Source organism: Meleagris gallopavo, chromosome 4, assembly GCF_905368555.1.
Source record: "Meleagris gallopavo chromosome 4, MGAL_WU_HG_1.1, whole genome shotgun sequence".
Taxonomy (NCBI): Eukaryota; Metazoa; Chordata; class Aves; order Galliformes; family Phasianidae; genus Meleagris; species Meleagris gallopavo.
The window spans coordinates 771,399-786,705 of record NC_139407.1 but is presented as its reverse complement, the minus strand read 5'-3'; the positions used below and the strand labels follow the sequence as shown (position 1 = coordinate 786,705).

Sequence of the window (15,307 nt, the reverse complement as noted above, 5' to 3'; positions counted from 1 at the left end):
TTGATGGATTGACAGAAGAGAAGTCTTATATAAAACTGAGAGGAAAGCAATAGCTCACATAACTAGAAAGTTTGGGTGCTATTGGAATAAATGGTCCAAGACTTCTGTGAGTACAGAGAACTATATTTAAGAGGAATCCCTCCTGCAAATATCCTGGCATGACAATATGACTAGAGATTTGTCAGGCTGTTTTCCATCCGGAAAACTGATCCAGCAAAAAAAAAATCTTAGTCCCATATTCAAGGTAGTAAGGTATTTTGTTTAAAACAGTTTTGGTAAACTGCCTACATTTCATAGCTTCGAAGTTTTTGATAATAAGTTCTGTGGAAAAAAAATTAAATACAAATCTGTCTGAAATCTAAAGTTTGGGTCTCAGCTGTCCATTTTGAACAATATTTGCTAACCTTTTCCTTTCTGTCAAATAGTTTAAAAGTGTAGTTACAGATTGTTTAGGAAACCTCTTTTCAGTTAACTAAAGTCTTCAAACATCCTCTGACTTTCTGTCTTCTATGGTTCTTACAAGGTTAATGTGACTACCATCACGTCACCGTTCAATTTTCATTATCTCCAAATATCAAATAACCAAAACCCCTTTTGAGCAACAAATACTAACCTTTTGAGAATACTTTCTGCAGTGAGTTTTCCTTTTTGTACTGCCTTTGGACCTCCCACTGGACAGACAGCAGTAGCTCTGAAACCATCAAGGTAAGTGGCACTTACCTAACAAGAAAGGGATTAAAAATTACATGTGATTCAGTACTGATATACTATAAATGCTCTCTAACGGTTATATTTTTTACAATCTCAGTAGTGGAATGATAAGAAAGCACGATAATGAGTAAACTTACTCTACTACTGAAAATGTGAAATGATCACAAGAAAAGTCAAACCTGTAGAACTGTAAAATTCAGAATCGCTTCTCACTGTCATCTTAAATATCTCCTACCTGTACATTTTGGTACGTGAGATACATTCTGGATCTGAAAAGCTGAGTAATCTATCACAATTTATTATTAAAAAAAAAACATTTCAGCCTTTTCTGGCTATATCTGGATTTTCCTGTTACATAAATAACCACATTTTTATGCATCCAGCAATGTTCGTTTGGTCTTTTTCATGTGTGCACTGATGTGTGTCTGTGTAAAGACATTAAAGAGGCAACAATTTTTGGCAGAAAATATTTTAATTTTCTTCAAAACATCAAATTGTATATGGACTGTAAGGTATTCCTTATTTAGAAAGAAAGTAATACCTTATAAAACGTTGAAGGAGGTGATCCTTTCGCTCCACTAACTTTCACTGCACCACCTTCAAAACCTGGAGTGGTTAAAAAAAAAAAAAAAAAAATCAATACTTAAGCTTCTTCAGAATAACTTCAAAGACATCCTTTATGTTAATCAAATGCATTTTATCAGAAAAACAAATCACTGATAGCTGTACTACCACAGAAGAAAGAACCTTCTACAAAACAGTCCTCTCTGCCTTCTGAACTGAAACATGATGGCCATATTTCTAACTTCAATGAGTCTTTTAACAAAATGCTTGAAATGTTTATATTGACATTATAATCACTTAACACAGAAAGAAACCTTAGAAGTTCAGATCCAGTAGTTATTTTCCACTTAACAACCAGTCACTGCTCACACACACAAAGCATATCGTTTACTGCAGCTTGCTGGAGTGGACAACAGTCCCTCACACTTGGCAAAGAAACAGAACCAGAACGATATGAAAACTGAGGGAGCTTATTTGCTGATAGCTCAGTAAGTGGAGGGATCATTTAACTTCAGCATTCCTTTTGATAACAGAAACAGAGCAATTTGAATATATGTTCTTGTGTAACTACCTTGTTCAGTATTAGATATATTAATAAGAAGAAGAAACGAGAAAATGCTGCGATGTCATCAGGTTCAAACTTTAAATTTGAACTGGAATAAGTAGGTGATGTCCCTTAAAAATCAGCAGTACAGGATCAGCATCTCATGTCAAACCGACAGCACTATCCTGTAGCTAATCTGTGCTTGCAAGTATGTAGGAAACAGTTTCAAGCTTTACAGAAATACTTTGATGTGATCAAAACAAAAATCCCTTCAAAACATATCTGAAAAACGGAATCAGACTGACCTTAGTTTTATGTATCATGCACAAATATCATCACTCTCTGCAAGGCTGAAATAAGGTTTGTTCAACAGAAGAAACTTTGTTTTTTTTTTTTGTCAACAGAAAACAATCTCTCTACATTCAGTAAAAATCTGGAAGACTTTCATATGGCTGGTTAAGGAGTAACATAAACAAAATGCATGACATCCATTGACTAAAAGAAAACAGAAGCACCTCTCAGTTCAAACATTGTCACTAATCCAGCAGGACAATAAAATCAGCAATGTAAACAGCAAAACCAGATAGCATGCCCTGTTTTTACTGGTGTACGTGTCAAAGCACTTCAAACTAAAAATATTTAAGAAATCTGTCTATTTTCCATCTGCTATATTTCTAAGAAGACTAACTGCAAGTTCATGTGAAAGTTCATTTTAAGTTCAAACGTGTCATATTGGGTCATTTGTAAGCTGAAAGTTCATAGGAAGGTTAGGGTTCTCTTTTCCTTTTTTCTTAAAAAAAAAAAAAAAAGACAAAACTAGTGGCTATGAGCAATAAACTGCTCTTATCAGAATGTCATTCAGTTATGTTGCACGAGCACAAGGTTCACTGTATGATTTTACAGTACTTTTATTATTGAAGCAATGTATTTTTCCCAGGAAGTTCTTAATTTGAAACTTCAGTTGTTGTAAGTCTTACAAAGGCACTCACATACTGTCACAGGTTAAGTTCCATTAGAATGAAAATGAATATACATATTACAGGTGCAGTAAAACTTTATCACACGCTCTAATCCAATCAACAAATCTTGCAGTTCAGGGCTTTTTGAGTTTTGTTTCGTTGCTCTGCTTTCAAGTCAAACTCAAAACAAGTGTTATATGCACCTTTAGCCTGTTGGCTGTTCATGTGACTGCTGTAGGTTTGAGGATGGAAATCTACTTCTAACAGAGATTTTCCAGTGGATGTTCTCTACCTAAGCAAGTTTCTGGCACTGTGATCCCACTAATTATGCCTAGGGAAAACACTATTATTAAGTGATACTTAGAATGACAGAGCTGTTCATTGCTGTGTTTCTAATTAAAAAAAAACAAACAAAAAAACACCTCTTTGAGCAAATAACTGAGCTATAGTTTAAAAAAAATACAAAATCACAGTGGAGCACAGTTCAAAGTCTTGGCTGGTGTTAGATATGCCTTAAAAATGAAGCAGTAAGAGCAGTGATCAAAGACTTAGATTGCCAACAAGAAAAGTAAGAGCATGGTTACAATTCCTAAGACAATTTCTAACAAAGTTCCTTGAAAGAAAAAAAAAAAGAACTTAAGTCCTTTCGAGGAACTTTGTTTCTATGAAAAAAAATCAGTTGGTTACAGTATGATGCTTTAAGGAATTGATATAGCAAGGAATACAAGATAAAACACAGAAATTAAAGCAAAATAAAGTTGGATCACCCAGTTTACACATCTCTTAACATACAGGCAGACTAACCTGGAATTTCAGTGATGGAAACTTCAGAAAAATCACACGTGACATCTGGTAGAAGGTAGCACTGAGGATTGCCCACTTCATACACCAACTGTTCAGCCACAGTGCCAAAGGAGATCAGTCCCCCTGTGTCCGGTGGTTTGGAAATAACAAAGTCTCCTTCAGAAGAGCACTCTACAATGGGAAAGCCTATGTTGTGCCTAAAATAATGAAAACATTGAAAAAAACCACTATAAATACGAGGTGAAAAGAGGAATGACATAGCAGAATTTCATGGTAATTAATGATTAAATAAACTCGATCAAGATTTAGAATGTAGCTTGGCATTTCTGCAGAAGTGAAGGAAAAGCACTAAATAAGTTAACCAAAATAAGAGGATGCATTTTATTGCCCATCAAAGAATGACACATGTAACACCAAACACCAACAGCAAGCAGACAGGAGTGGAGAATGACACCACTAATTACATTACTAATGCAATCACCAAAAGCAGAGCAGAAGCTGAAAGATTTAGATAGCTTTTATTAAGGAGGTAAATTCAGCAGAAAAACATGATTGCTAATGCTAGCCCAGCTGGCTATAGCAGCACTCCCAGCATCAAGGGTGAACACAAGTAAATGTATCCTGCAGTCTGGATTTGTAAAAAGGATGTCAAAGCACAAAGTACAAACTGCTGGGAATAGGAAACAGAAATAGTCATAAAGGACATGAAGGACAGTATTTCCTTTTTTCTGATAAGTTTTCACAGAAAAGCTATAATCAGAAGACAGAGGAACACGTGGAAGTAAGATCTCTAGCCCAAAACAATAATAAAAGCAGGAATTAACAGAAAATTACAAGGCGTAACAAAGACAAAAGCAGTAAAAGAGAAAACTGCAATTCTCTGTAGATTAACGTACAGAAAGCAATCAAACAGCTCACAGTAATGAGCTCATGCTGATTTATACAGTAGCAGGGTAGAATTTTCAAGGTTTTGTGGAAGATATCTAGGTATTTGCTTTCCATGTTATAAGGCTTTTCTTTTACAGATCATTTCTCTGAGCAAAAGTAATAACCTAGAATTAAAAAGCTGAAAATTAAAGCAGTCTTTACGCTCTCAAGAAGGGCTACCTGGCTCACTTCTGCTCAGAAATTAGAAATCTGTGGAAATACAGCGTTAGAGAGAGAAAAAGAATCCAAATAAAGGAGACTAAGCCCTCTGAAAAAGCAAAACTCTTCTCAAATAAAAAGGTGCTTGATATCACCATTCCCATTACAGTCAGTGATCTTCACGTCCTTTGTATATAATTAAAATCAGTTCATCCCTCAAATTAATTATGTTTGGGTGCTGGAGGGATCCATGTGCTGAACATACAGCCGAACTGGTTGTTAGCAAAAGTTACAAGAACATAGTTTGCATAACATACATTCACAAACTTTTAGAGGAAGTAAGCAAAGAAACCAGTGAACTCTGAAATGACATTAGCAAAAGTTCATGGGAGTTTGGACAGATTCCTTATCTTGGGAAGCTTAAAACTTAATCCTTTTTTAAAATAATGGGGTTAAGAGAGAAGATCTGTTACCAGAGATCAGCAACTTTAATACTGCTAGCATACAAAATTTTGAAAGTACAGTAGCTGGAGGACACCTAGAAAAGCCCACCAGGAATCAGCAAGGATTATACTTCATTTGTCTGGTCTTTGAAACTATTTAAACCATGAAAGAGATAGAGGGTATTAAAAAAGGATAAAAAAGAAGAAAAAGAGGGGAAAAAAAGAAAAAACATAAACTGAACCCTGCGAATACAACAAACTATGTATAAATCTGATTCTAAATATTTACAATATGGGGTTTGTTTGGCTTTTTGTCTGTTCAGAGGGAAAGAAAGGGATGAAAGTTGGCAGCAGGATGTAACATTCTCCATTTTGAAGTGACAAGAAAATATCCCAGAAACTTCTCAATTATCAGTCAAGACCAATCATCTTTTATCTATTTTATAATATCTATTAAAGGTCTGCAACTATTCCAACTTTACAGGTAATGAGACACATCCAGGAAGCAAAGTAACTCACACACAGTCTATGATCATAGACTGAACAAGACGAGAATTAAAGAGCAGTCAACTGCTCAAAGCTATTCTCATATCACCTATCTGCCTGCATCAGGTGCCTTGCTAGCAGGCTGAATGCAGCTTATTTGAATCACTCACCCAAAGTGAAATCGCTTCCACTGAGACAGGAAATCCAGCCTGCCCCACTGCTCCAGGAGCAGACATCCCTACCTGTAACCTACTTTCAGTCGTCGTCACAGACAGGATGTTCATGCACCTACTCCCCAGAGAACTTGTTTTGAAGGAAAAAGAGGTAAACTGCAGACACACACCTTCCCATCACTGGTTCTGAACTACTAACAGAGACTAAATTTCAGTTTAACTAAGCCTTACCCTCAGAAGACTGGACTCATTACACAAAACATGACTGCAAAAATCCTTGTGTCCTATATTACCTCAGAGATGTCAGTAACAATTCATGTTAAAACATAGCTTCTTAAAATAAAAACCTATTTTTATGCTGCCACAAGATAATACTTAAAATTAATTTTTAGCTTGGAAACAAGCAGAGCTAAGCCACCCCTATGATACGATTCAGTCAAGTGACAGCTATTTAAACCTGGAGTTCCAGCTACCTAGCAGCAAACGCCTGCACGAGGTCTTCTAGTACATACCATATGGACCTTCCACTGGAAGAAGAAATTCTTTCCCCAGCTTACCATTATGCTGAATGACTATGGAGCATATGACACTTGCTTTGTAGAGCCAGCACAAACCAACGCAGCCCACAGCCACGTTGTAATTTAGCACAGTACAGCAAGATCACAAAACTGAACCTGAACGTTTCTAGTAGTCACATATCCAAAGTGGCAGAGAGTCAGGTGGCACTGCAGTTCTTTCTTCAATAAAAGAACTGCAGCAGTTTAGTGATAGAATCATAGAACGGCTTGTGTTGGAAGGGACCTTAAGGACCATTTCGTTCCAACCCTCTGCGACAGGCAGGAACACCTTCCACCAGGACAGGCTGCTCACAGCCCCATCCCGCCTGGCCTTGAACACCTCTGGGGAGGGGGCATCCACAGCTTCTCTGGGCAACCTCTTCTACTGCCTCATCACCCTTCTCAGGGAGGAACATCTTCCTAATACGTGATGTAAATCTATACTCTTTTAATTTAAAGTTGTTACTTCCTCGTCGTATCATTATACTCCCAATAAAGAATCCTTCTTCAGCTTTCTTTACTGGAGGAGATAAAATCCCTCAGTGGGATGAGGCAATATAAATGATTCTGAAAAGAAACTCCTGAAGTGAATTCTAATTATTATATGATCATGTAATTAGCAGAATACAATACTCAAGATAAAGATGAAAGTACTACTCTAGAAACATTTTGAGCAGTTCTTCAATAGTTAAAATGCAGAAAGAATAATAAACATGAGTTTGTGAAAGGAGAGAATAACAAACATCACTTTGTCCAACGTGTGTTTTGAGTTGCATTTTTGGTATTTAACAATTAAATTGTATGTATTAGTAAACCACAGAACTGAATAAATCCAAGCTAAGACTAATCCTCAGAAACTCATTCCAATTGGTTAGAGGAGGAGTTACCAGTTAAAGTAGGTCCTCACTGACTACAATGGTAACAAAGGCCCCAAACTGGTTTTGCTGAAGAAGCCATCTTCTGATGATTGGCAACAGAAGACGGGACAGCATACTATTGTACATTCACTAGCAGAAGATCACAAGAAAGAAAAAGAACCCACAACACTGCATACGACATGTAAGCAGACCAGAGTTCAAGCTGGCTGTGATATCAACTTTTAGCTTTATAGATAATGCAGTTTCCTGGGTGACTGAACAAACATTATGCTGAGGAGAACTCTAAACCATGTGTCTCAACTCCCTGGGCACCTATTTTAGACAGAATGTTATTGGGCAAAAAGTAAGAATTGCTACCGCTTCCAGGAATGTTTTTATAACCCATTCAAAACTATTTATCTGTGTCCAGCAAGGTCAGCACATGTTTTTGGATAGGTAACACACATGCATATCTACATGTAGGTACCAACACATTTCCCAAGCACTGCTGCAACTCCTGTTTTAAGAAAGTGTACTGATCATAACACCTACCTCCCCTAACTAGGGCATTTCACAGTATACACAACATGCATACTCTAAATGGCTTGAGAATTTCAGGCCAAACAAGCTGCCAGACAGTTTCAGCTGCGTGCAATAGGTGGTGCTACAGAGAAAAAGGCATACCACACTGCTTAACCTGGGACTTGAACAGAATCCAGTACGCAAGTCCCAACAGCAATCTGGATCCAGCCCCTAAGCGACTACAACTACTGACTTACCCTTTTGGTCATCCCAGGCCAGAGGATTATGCAGTCTCAACCACTCTACACTCTTAGCTTAGGGCAAAATTTCAGTGTTTATCATCTTCTCAAAATGATTATTTTACTGATCAGCATTAGCTTATTCTCTCCTGCATTTCAAAACAAAACAAAACAATGTACTAGTCACCCACTGACACTAAATAATAATGAGACAGCAACGTCTGGGGTTAATTAAAGTGGAATACAAAGCTGTGCATTATCAGTATACTTCTGACATCGCAGTCCATTCTGACACTGGCATAAATTCTGAGTGCCATGCCACTAGGGATTAAATAGGGAGTAGTAATGTGTTACTAACTTCTTTTCTTTACCTAATACATATTACTGCACAAATAACAGAAAAGGAGTAGGTATCTTTTTTGACAGCATTTACTTATAATCAGTAATTTAAGAACGCTGATTAGTCTTCTACAAACTCAGTGATTTCTTCAATTTTCTCTGCTAAGCATCAGAGAATCCACACAAGGAATGACGCAAGCAGCCTTTGCCTAACTGGAAACAACACATAGTTGAGTTTCATAGGCCTAAAATTTGATTTTTATTTTTTTTTCCTTGTTTAAAGCTCAGAAAAACCGGTAGTTTTTCTTAGCAGTGCACTTAGATCTGCTTCAGCAGCCAAAGATTGAACAGCAACTTGATCACTGTTCAAAACCAAACCTACCTTCTGCAATAAAACATGAGGGAACAAGAGAGATTGCCTTCTAGCGTTCACTGGAGAACAGTGTAAGTACTGTGAAAATATCCTTAAGCTCTAATGTAAAGGCCCAGTAACTGTTTGCAGACATGAATGCTAAGCATTCTCAGCCGCACGACTACACTCACGGTGGTGAGAAATTAATGTGCCTCTGACATAACATACTATTGAGAACAGACATTTCAGCCTGGCTTCTTCTTCCCACATTTAATGACTTCACTGAGCTGGTTTAGATATAAACTTGCATATCATACTTAATCTGATTTATTGAGATTTAGATTACACAGATTACTTCAGAAGACTTAAAGCTCTTTTTAAACTAAGTACAAATCACTAACAGACTATACTCACGTGAATTCTGCAAGCCCCTTCAGAGCTCTGTCGACCTGGCGTCTATAGAAGTTATACCTGGAGCCAGCAGGCCTCCAACTTCTATCATTACTGAAAAAATGAATTTGACTATATAGATTTGCACACACTGAAAACTGATTCAAGTTGTCCAAACAATCAGAAAAAATCGTACCATCAAGTTTCCTGAACTTACAGTCAGGCTATTACTAACTATGCTATCAGACGGAAAATTCATTTACTTGTAAACCAAGTGCTTTCATAATACATGGGGCACTCCCAAAGTAATGCCTCCTATTTATTCCTACGCAAACTACAACAGATACAAAGAACAGAATAACATTTTCTGATAGAGCAAATTCTCAGCTATGAAACACTGTTTTTCAACACAGTCATCACTACCAACTATGCATTCTCAGTAGCAACGAACAAGAGCCTGCAACTGCCACTTCTGATTGAAAAATCCTCAAAAATACAGAGCTACCAAGATTTTTAATAGGAAAAATGTGTCCTGTGGGTCCCTGCAGGACCAGAGTCAAACAAAAACCATCTTTTTCTCTTGTATCTTTCCCACAGTTCTTTAGCTCTCCATCATGTAAAGGTAGTGTTGACTCTGATGGACAACGCATGAGTCAAGATTCCTTCCTTTCATCCCAAAGAAAACAGGAATAAACTGCAACTGGAAAATCACTTATTGCGTGCCAAATATGCCCCGCAACTGCTTTTAAGCTACTCTTAAAAATTAAGTTCATCAAAAGCAGACTACATGAGTCTTTTCTCATGGCAATTCTCAGCAGGGAGAAAGACCTACCTATGAGAAGGTCTCACCGAGTACATCTGAACTCAAGTAATGTATGTAACACTTTTTCAAAGATAAGTAATGTATATGCAGACACCAACAGTTCAAAACTGGGGGACTGGGACATACAGAAAAGAAGGATGGTGGAATACATAGCAAGAGAGGACTGTTATCCCTGACAAAGCAAACTCTGTAAGACTGGACAATACACAACTCTGATCTAACTGAAGTCTGACAAATCAATCTAAAGTATTCTTATTGCCTTTTCTATTACACACACACACTCCTCCCATGGCAGGGGGGTTGGAAGCAGATGATCTTTCAAACCAAGACATTCTATTAGTAGAATGAATTAGAAACTGATTTTTATAACAGATGACCTTATATTCGGCCCTGCCTGCAGAAGAGGGGTTGGAACTCGATGATCCCACCAACTCAAGCCATTCTATGATTCTATGATTTGGTCTACTACAAACATACATGCTGTCCTCAGAGTTACTTACCAGTCTGGTACCATATGCCAGTCAGTGAATATTCCACCAGTACACTGAGCACCACATTCAATAAGATGACCTGCAAGGCTGGGAAAACAGCAAGTGTTCAAGTAACAAAATATTCTGTAAAAGGATGCATCACAAATCCAGTCTGAAAATGTAATCATACGATGGAAATAAAGCTAAATATCAGAACATGCTCACTTTTTTTCCTCCCTAGAATTTTGTTTATAAACTGCATTAAACACAAGTAGGAATTCTGAAAGATGACTAAGAAGAGTTTAAAAGAGTAACGTTTCATATGAAAAAAAATTTGGTATGTTCCACCAAAAATCAAGCTCCATTAGTCATGTCAAAAAGTATTGATCTAAAGTCAGTATTTTAGCTTTTCACATTGTCTATAGCTGAAAACATGCAAGGCCCATTTTTAATCAAGAGGTGTACAATCTCACACAGCGTGAAGGATATCTTTGAACAGAACACATTACAATTTTCAAATCTTTAACTGTGGTATTTCATAAATGTGTGAGTGAATTACAGGCAAGATCATGATCTCTCAAAACTGATTACTAACTTCAATCCCAAGTCAGAAGAGCTGGAGTTTCTTTCTGCAATAATTCTCTGGCAATAGGATGTCTAATGCAACTACTACCAGGTGCAATCAGCCTACTTCAGTACCCACCCATTCTAATGGGCTTCATTGTAGTACGATGAGATGCAGAAAAATGAAATTAGATGACAGGATTTTACCTAATACTTTCCACAACAGATTCACAATCTTAGGACTTATAGCTAGGGTTTGCAAGTGGGGCTATTCATATTCAGCTTCTGCAACACCAGGTAAGCATGCTGAGCTATGACCAGGACTCCTTTGGCATATCTTTTTAGACAGTAGTTGCTGTCAACTTCAACTACTCAAACTGATGGACAAACAGAAAAAGCTGGAGTCACTGTTCTGTACCATCAGATTTCACAGGAAGCTAATCTGTTAAATCATTAATTTTCTCCTCTTATTTTATAGAATTGGTTCCAAAACAATTGTTTTTAAATTTTGGTTTCAAACATAATAGGATTAAGTAAGCCTTAAAGAACCATAACCAAAATCTTTATTTGGAATAACTTTCTAATAAATGAGCTCAGTAATAATATCTAAATTCTCAAAATGCTTAAAAAATCATTATCCTGGCATTATACAAAATGAAATACAGATTTACCCATTTCTTCTTATATCATTTACCTTCCTGCAGCTAGCAAGTCAAATTCATCCCTATTCCAGCCAAACTAGAAGAGAAATACAAACATATTACATATATGGAAGTCTTACACAGTACAGGAGACTGACTTGATGAACAATATATTTATCACATTTTTACTTAACTGCAGGAAGAACAATCTAGTTAACTGGAAAGAGCTGCATGTGGATCTGAGCTGCTAAGCAGAAATCCGTGGAAGTACTCTGATGTGTTTCAGTTTCCACTGAAATTTTTAATCACCCCTCAAAGTATAAACTCTTAAAGTCAAACCCTCTTCAAAAAAGTCTAGCACCTTTTTCTTTTTCATGTAAGCAAAGCACTGTATTTTTCCAACTTCTGAAAATTATCAGTTCCTAGACTACCACCAATCATCCTAGCAGTATGTCTTCTCTTTAACTACAGACTTCAACAGAAAGCAAGAGATAAATAAAAAACAATCAACATAACAGAAACTTCCCTGATGTATTTTTTTTCTTGGACCTTGTTCTCATTAATAAGGAGAGTCTGACTGACGTGGTGAAGGCTGAGGGCAGCCTTGGTTGCAGTGACCTTGAAATGGTGGAGTTCAGGAACTCAGAATACAGAGTAGAATCACAACCCTGGACTTCAGTAAGGTCAACAATTGCTAGGGGAAATCCTGTAGAACAGGGTACTTGAAGGTAAAGGGGCCCAAGATAGTTGGCTAGCATTCAAGGACTACCTCTTCCAAGCTCAAGATCAGAGCATCCCAATAGGTCAAGAAAGGGAGTCAGGAGACCTGCACAGTTAAACAGGGAACTGCTGGGCAAACTCAAGTGGAAGAGGAGAGTCTACAGATCATGGAAGGAGGGCCTGGCCACATGGGAGGAATACAGACTGTTGTCAGAGAATGTAGGGAGGTAACTAGGAAAGCTAAGGCCTCCTTAGAATTAAAACTTGCAAGAGGAGTCAAGGAAAACAGAAAGGGCTTCTTCTAATACACTGCAGATAAAACTTAACACCAGAGACAATGCCAGGCCACTAATAAATGAGGTGGGTGTCCTGGTGACAGAAGATGCACAGCAGGATGAGTTACTAAAGTTTGCCTCAGTTGATGAGGACTGGGGTAAGGACCAATTAAGCAATCTGGACATCCATAAATCCATGGGTTCTGATGGGATGTACCCACAGGTGCTGAAGGAGCTGGCAGAAGTCATTACCAGGCCACTCCACTATCTTTGGTAAGTCATGGGGAATGGGAGAGGTGCTTGAGGACTGGAGGAAAGCAACCGTCACTCCAGTCTTCAAAAAGGCCAAGGAGAACCCAGGTAACTATAGACACGTCAGCCTCACCTCCATCCCTGGAAAGGTGATGGAACAACTTATCCTAGGCACTGTCTCCAGGCATATCAAGGACAAGAGGGTCATTAGGGGCCATCAACATGACTTCACCAAGGGGAAGTCATGCTTAACCAACCTGGCAGCCTTTTATGAAGATGTAATCAGGGGGATAGATGACAGTAAAGCAGTGGACATGGTCTATCTTGATTTTAATAAAAAAACTGACACCATGTCTCCACAGCATCCTGCAGCTAAACTAAAGAAATGTGGGCTGGATGACTGGGTAACGAGGTGGACTACTGTGAACTGGCTGTAGGAAAGAAGCCAAAGACAATGAGACAGAGTCTAGCTGGAGGCCTGAATCTAGTGGAGTCCCTCAAGAGTTCTCATTCAGTAGTACTGGGTTACAGTAGTACTAATCAATATAATCATCAGTGACTTGGATGAGGGAATAGAGTGCACTATCAGCAAGTCTGCTGATGACACAAAACTGGATGGAGTAGCTGACACGCCAGAAGGATGTGCAAACATCCTAGACAGGCTGCAGAGTTGGGCAGGGAGAAATTTAATGAAATAAAAAACGGGCAAGCGTAGAGTCTTGCATCTGGGCAAGAACAACCCCAGGTACCAGTACAGGCTGGGAACTGACCTGTTGGAGAGCAGTGTAGGGGAACAGGACTCGGGGGTCCTGGTGGATAGCAGGATGACCACAAGCCAGCACTGTGCCCCTGTGGCCAAGAAAGCCAAATGGCACCCTGGGGTGTATTAGAAGGGGTGTGGTTAGTAGGTCCAGCGAGGTTCTCCTCCCCCTCTACTCTGCCCTGGTAAGACCACATCTGGAATACTGTGTCCAGCTCTGGGCCCCTCAGTTCAAAAAGGACAGGGATCTGCTTGAGAGAGTCCAGCACAGAGCCAGAAAGTTGATTAAGGGAGTGGAGAATTTTATGAGGAAAGGCTGAGGGAGCTGGGTCTCCTTAGCTTGGAGAAGAATGAGGGGTGACCCCATTGCTGTTTATAAATATGTAAATGGTGAATGTCAGGAGAATGGAGCCAGACTCTTCTCAGTGAAACCCAATAATAGGACAAGGGGTAATTAGTACAAGCTGGAACATAAGAGGTTCCACAAAAATTCTAGAAAAAACTTCTTTATAGGTAGGCTAACAGAACACTGGAACAGGCTGCCCACGGAGGGTGCGGGGTCTCCTTCTCTGGAGACATTCAAAACCCACCTGGATGATTCCTGGTTGATCTAATCTAGGTGTTCATATTCCAGTAGGGGGATTGGAACAGATGATCTTTGAGGTCCCTTCTAACCATTCTGTGATTCTGTGATTTTTAAAATATGCATCAAAAGAAAGCCTCTATTTTCCATAGCAAGTGGTCATTAACAAAACCATAGAAAAGTCTGGGTTGGAAGGGACCTTTAAGACCACCTAGTTCCAACCCCACTACTGTAGGCAGTGATACCTCCCACTAGACCAGGTTGCTCACAGCCCCATCCAGCCTGGCCTTGAATGCCTCCAGGGAGGGGGCATCCACAGCCTAGCTGGCAGTCTGTTCCAGTGTCCCATCACCCTCACAGTAAAGAATTGCTTCCCAATATCTAGTCTAAATCTACCCTCTACCAGTTTAAAGCCACTTCCCCTTGTCCTGTCGCTACCTGCCCTTATAAAAAGTCCCTCCTCAGTTTTCCGCAGGCCCCTTCAGGTACTAGAAAGCTGCTATAAGGACCCCTTGGAGCCTTCTCTTCTCCAGGCTGAAAAGCCCCAGCTCTCTTAGCCTGTTCCCACAGAGGAGGTTCTCCAGCCCTCTGATCATCTTCGTGGCCTCCTCTGGACCCACTCCAACAGCTCCATGTCTTTCTTGTGTTGGGGGCCTCAGAACTGGACACAATACTGCAGGTGGGGCCTCATGAAGGCAGAGCAGAGTGGCAGAATCAGTTCCCTCAACCTGCCGTATTTACAGCCTATTCAAAGCACCTCAGAAATCTACATATCCTGCTTCTACTATTTGTGGAAACTTGGGGAATTTGAGATACGTTGTTCAACTACTTAACATAAAACTGCTTACCCACTGAAAAAGACCTGAAAAAGACACTGAAAACCACTACTGCCACCTTGCGGTACTGAAAATACATTTGTTCTTTAACCTGACATTAAATTTTAAAGTTGGGGACAAATAAAAAGCAACCCAAAAACAAGAGCGAAATGCTGGTGAAACATGGCAAAGTTCCCTTCACTTCATTGAAATTGTTTCAAATTTCACAATACTTAAGAACATAAGTATCCCTGTTATAGATTTAGCAGAAGTGAAAAGGCAGTAAACTTTCATACGTGCATGCAAAAAAATGAAACAAAAATGAAAGGGCTCATCATTTTTAAACTAAAATTTCCAAAGTAGCAAAAAAAACCCTAA

The 15,307-nt window shown here is 38.9% G+C and overlaps 1 protein-coding gene across 3 annotated transcripts in view; it reads right to left on the bottom strand.

Moving 5' to 3' along the window:
* Positions 1–15,307, bottom strand: part of LOC100546750 (uncharacterized) — a 47,334-nt gene that overhangs the window by 26,017 nt on the left and 6,010 nt on the right. For all 3 annotated transcript variants that reach the window (XM_085221976.1, XM_085221973.1, XM_085221974.1), the window contains exons 7-11: positions 11,578–11,621; positions 10,350–10,427; positions 3,583–3,779; positions 1,253–1,317; positions 614–720 (exon numbers count right to left, since the gene is read on the bottom strand). In XM_085221976.1, the coding sequence (XP_085078102.1) occupies positions 614–720; positions 1,253–1,317; positions 3,583–3,779; positions 10,350–10,427; positions 11,578–11,621 (491 nt within the window). The remainder of the gene's footprint in view (positions 1–613; positions 721–1,252; positions 1,318–3,582; positions 3,780–10,349; positions 10,428–11,577; positions 11,622–15,307) is intronic.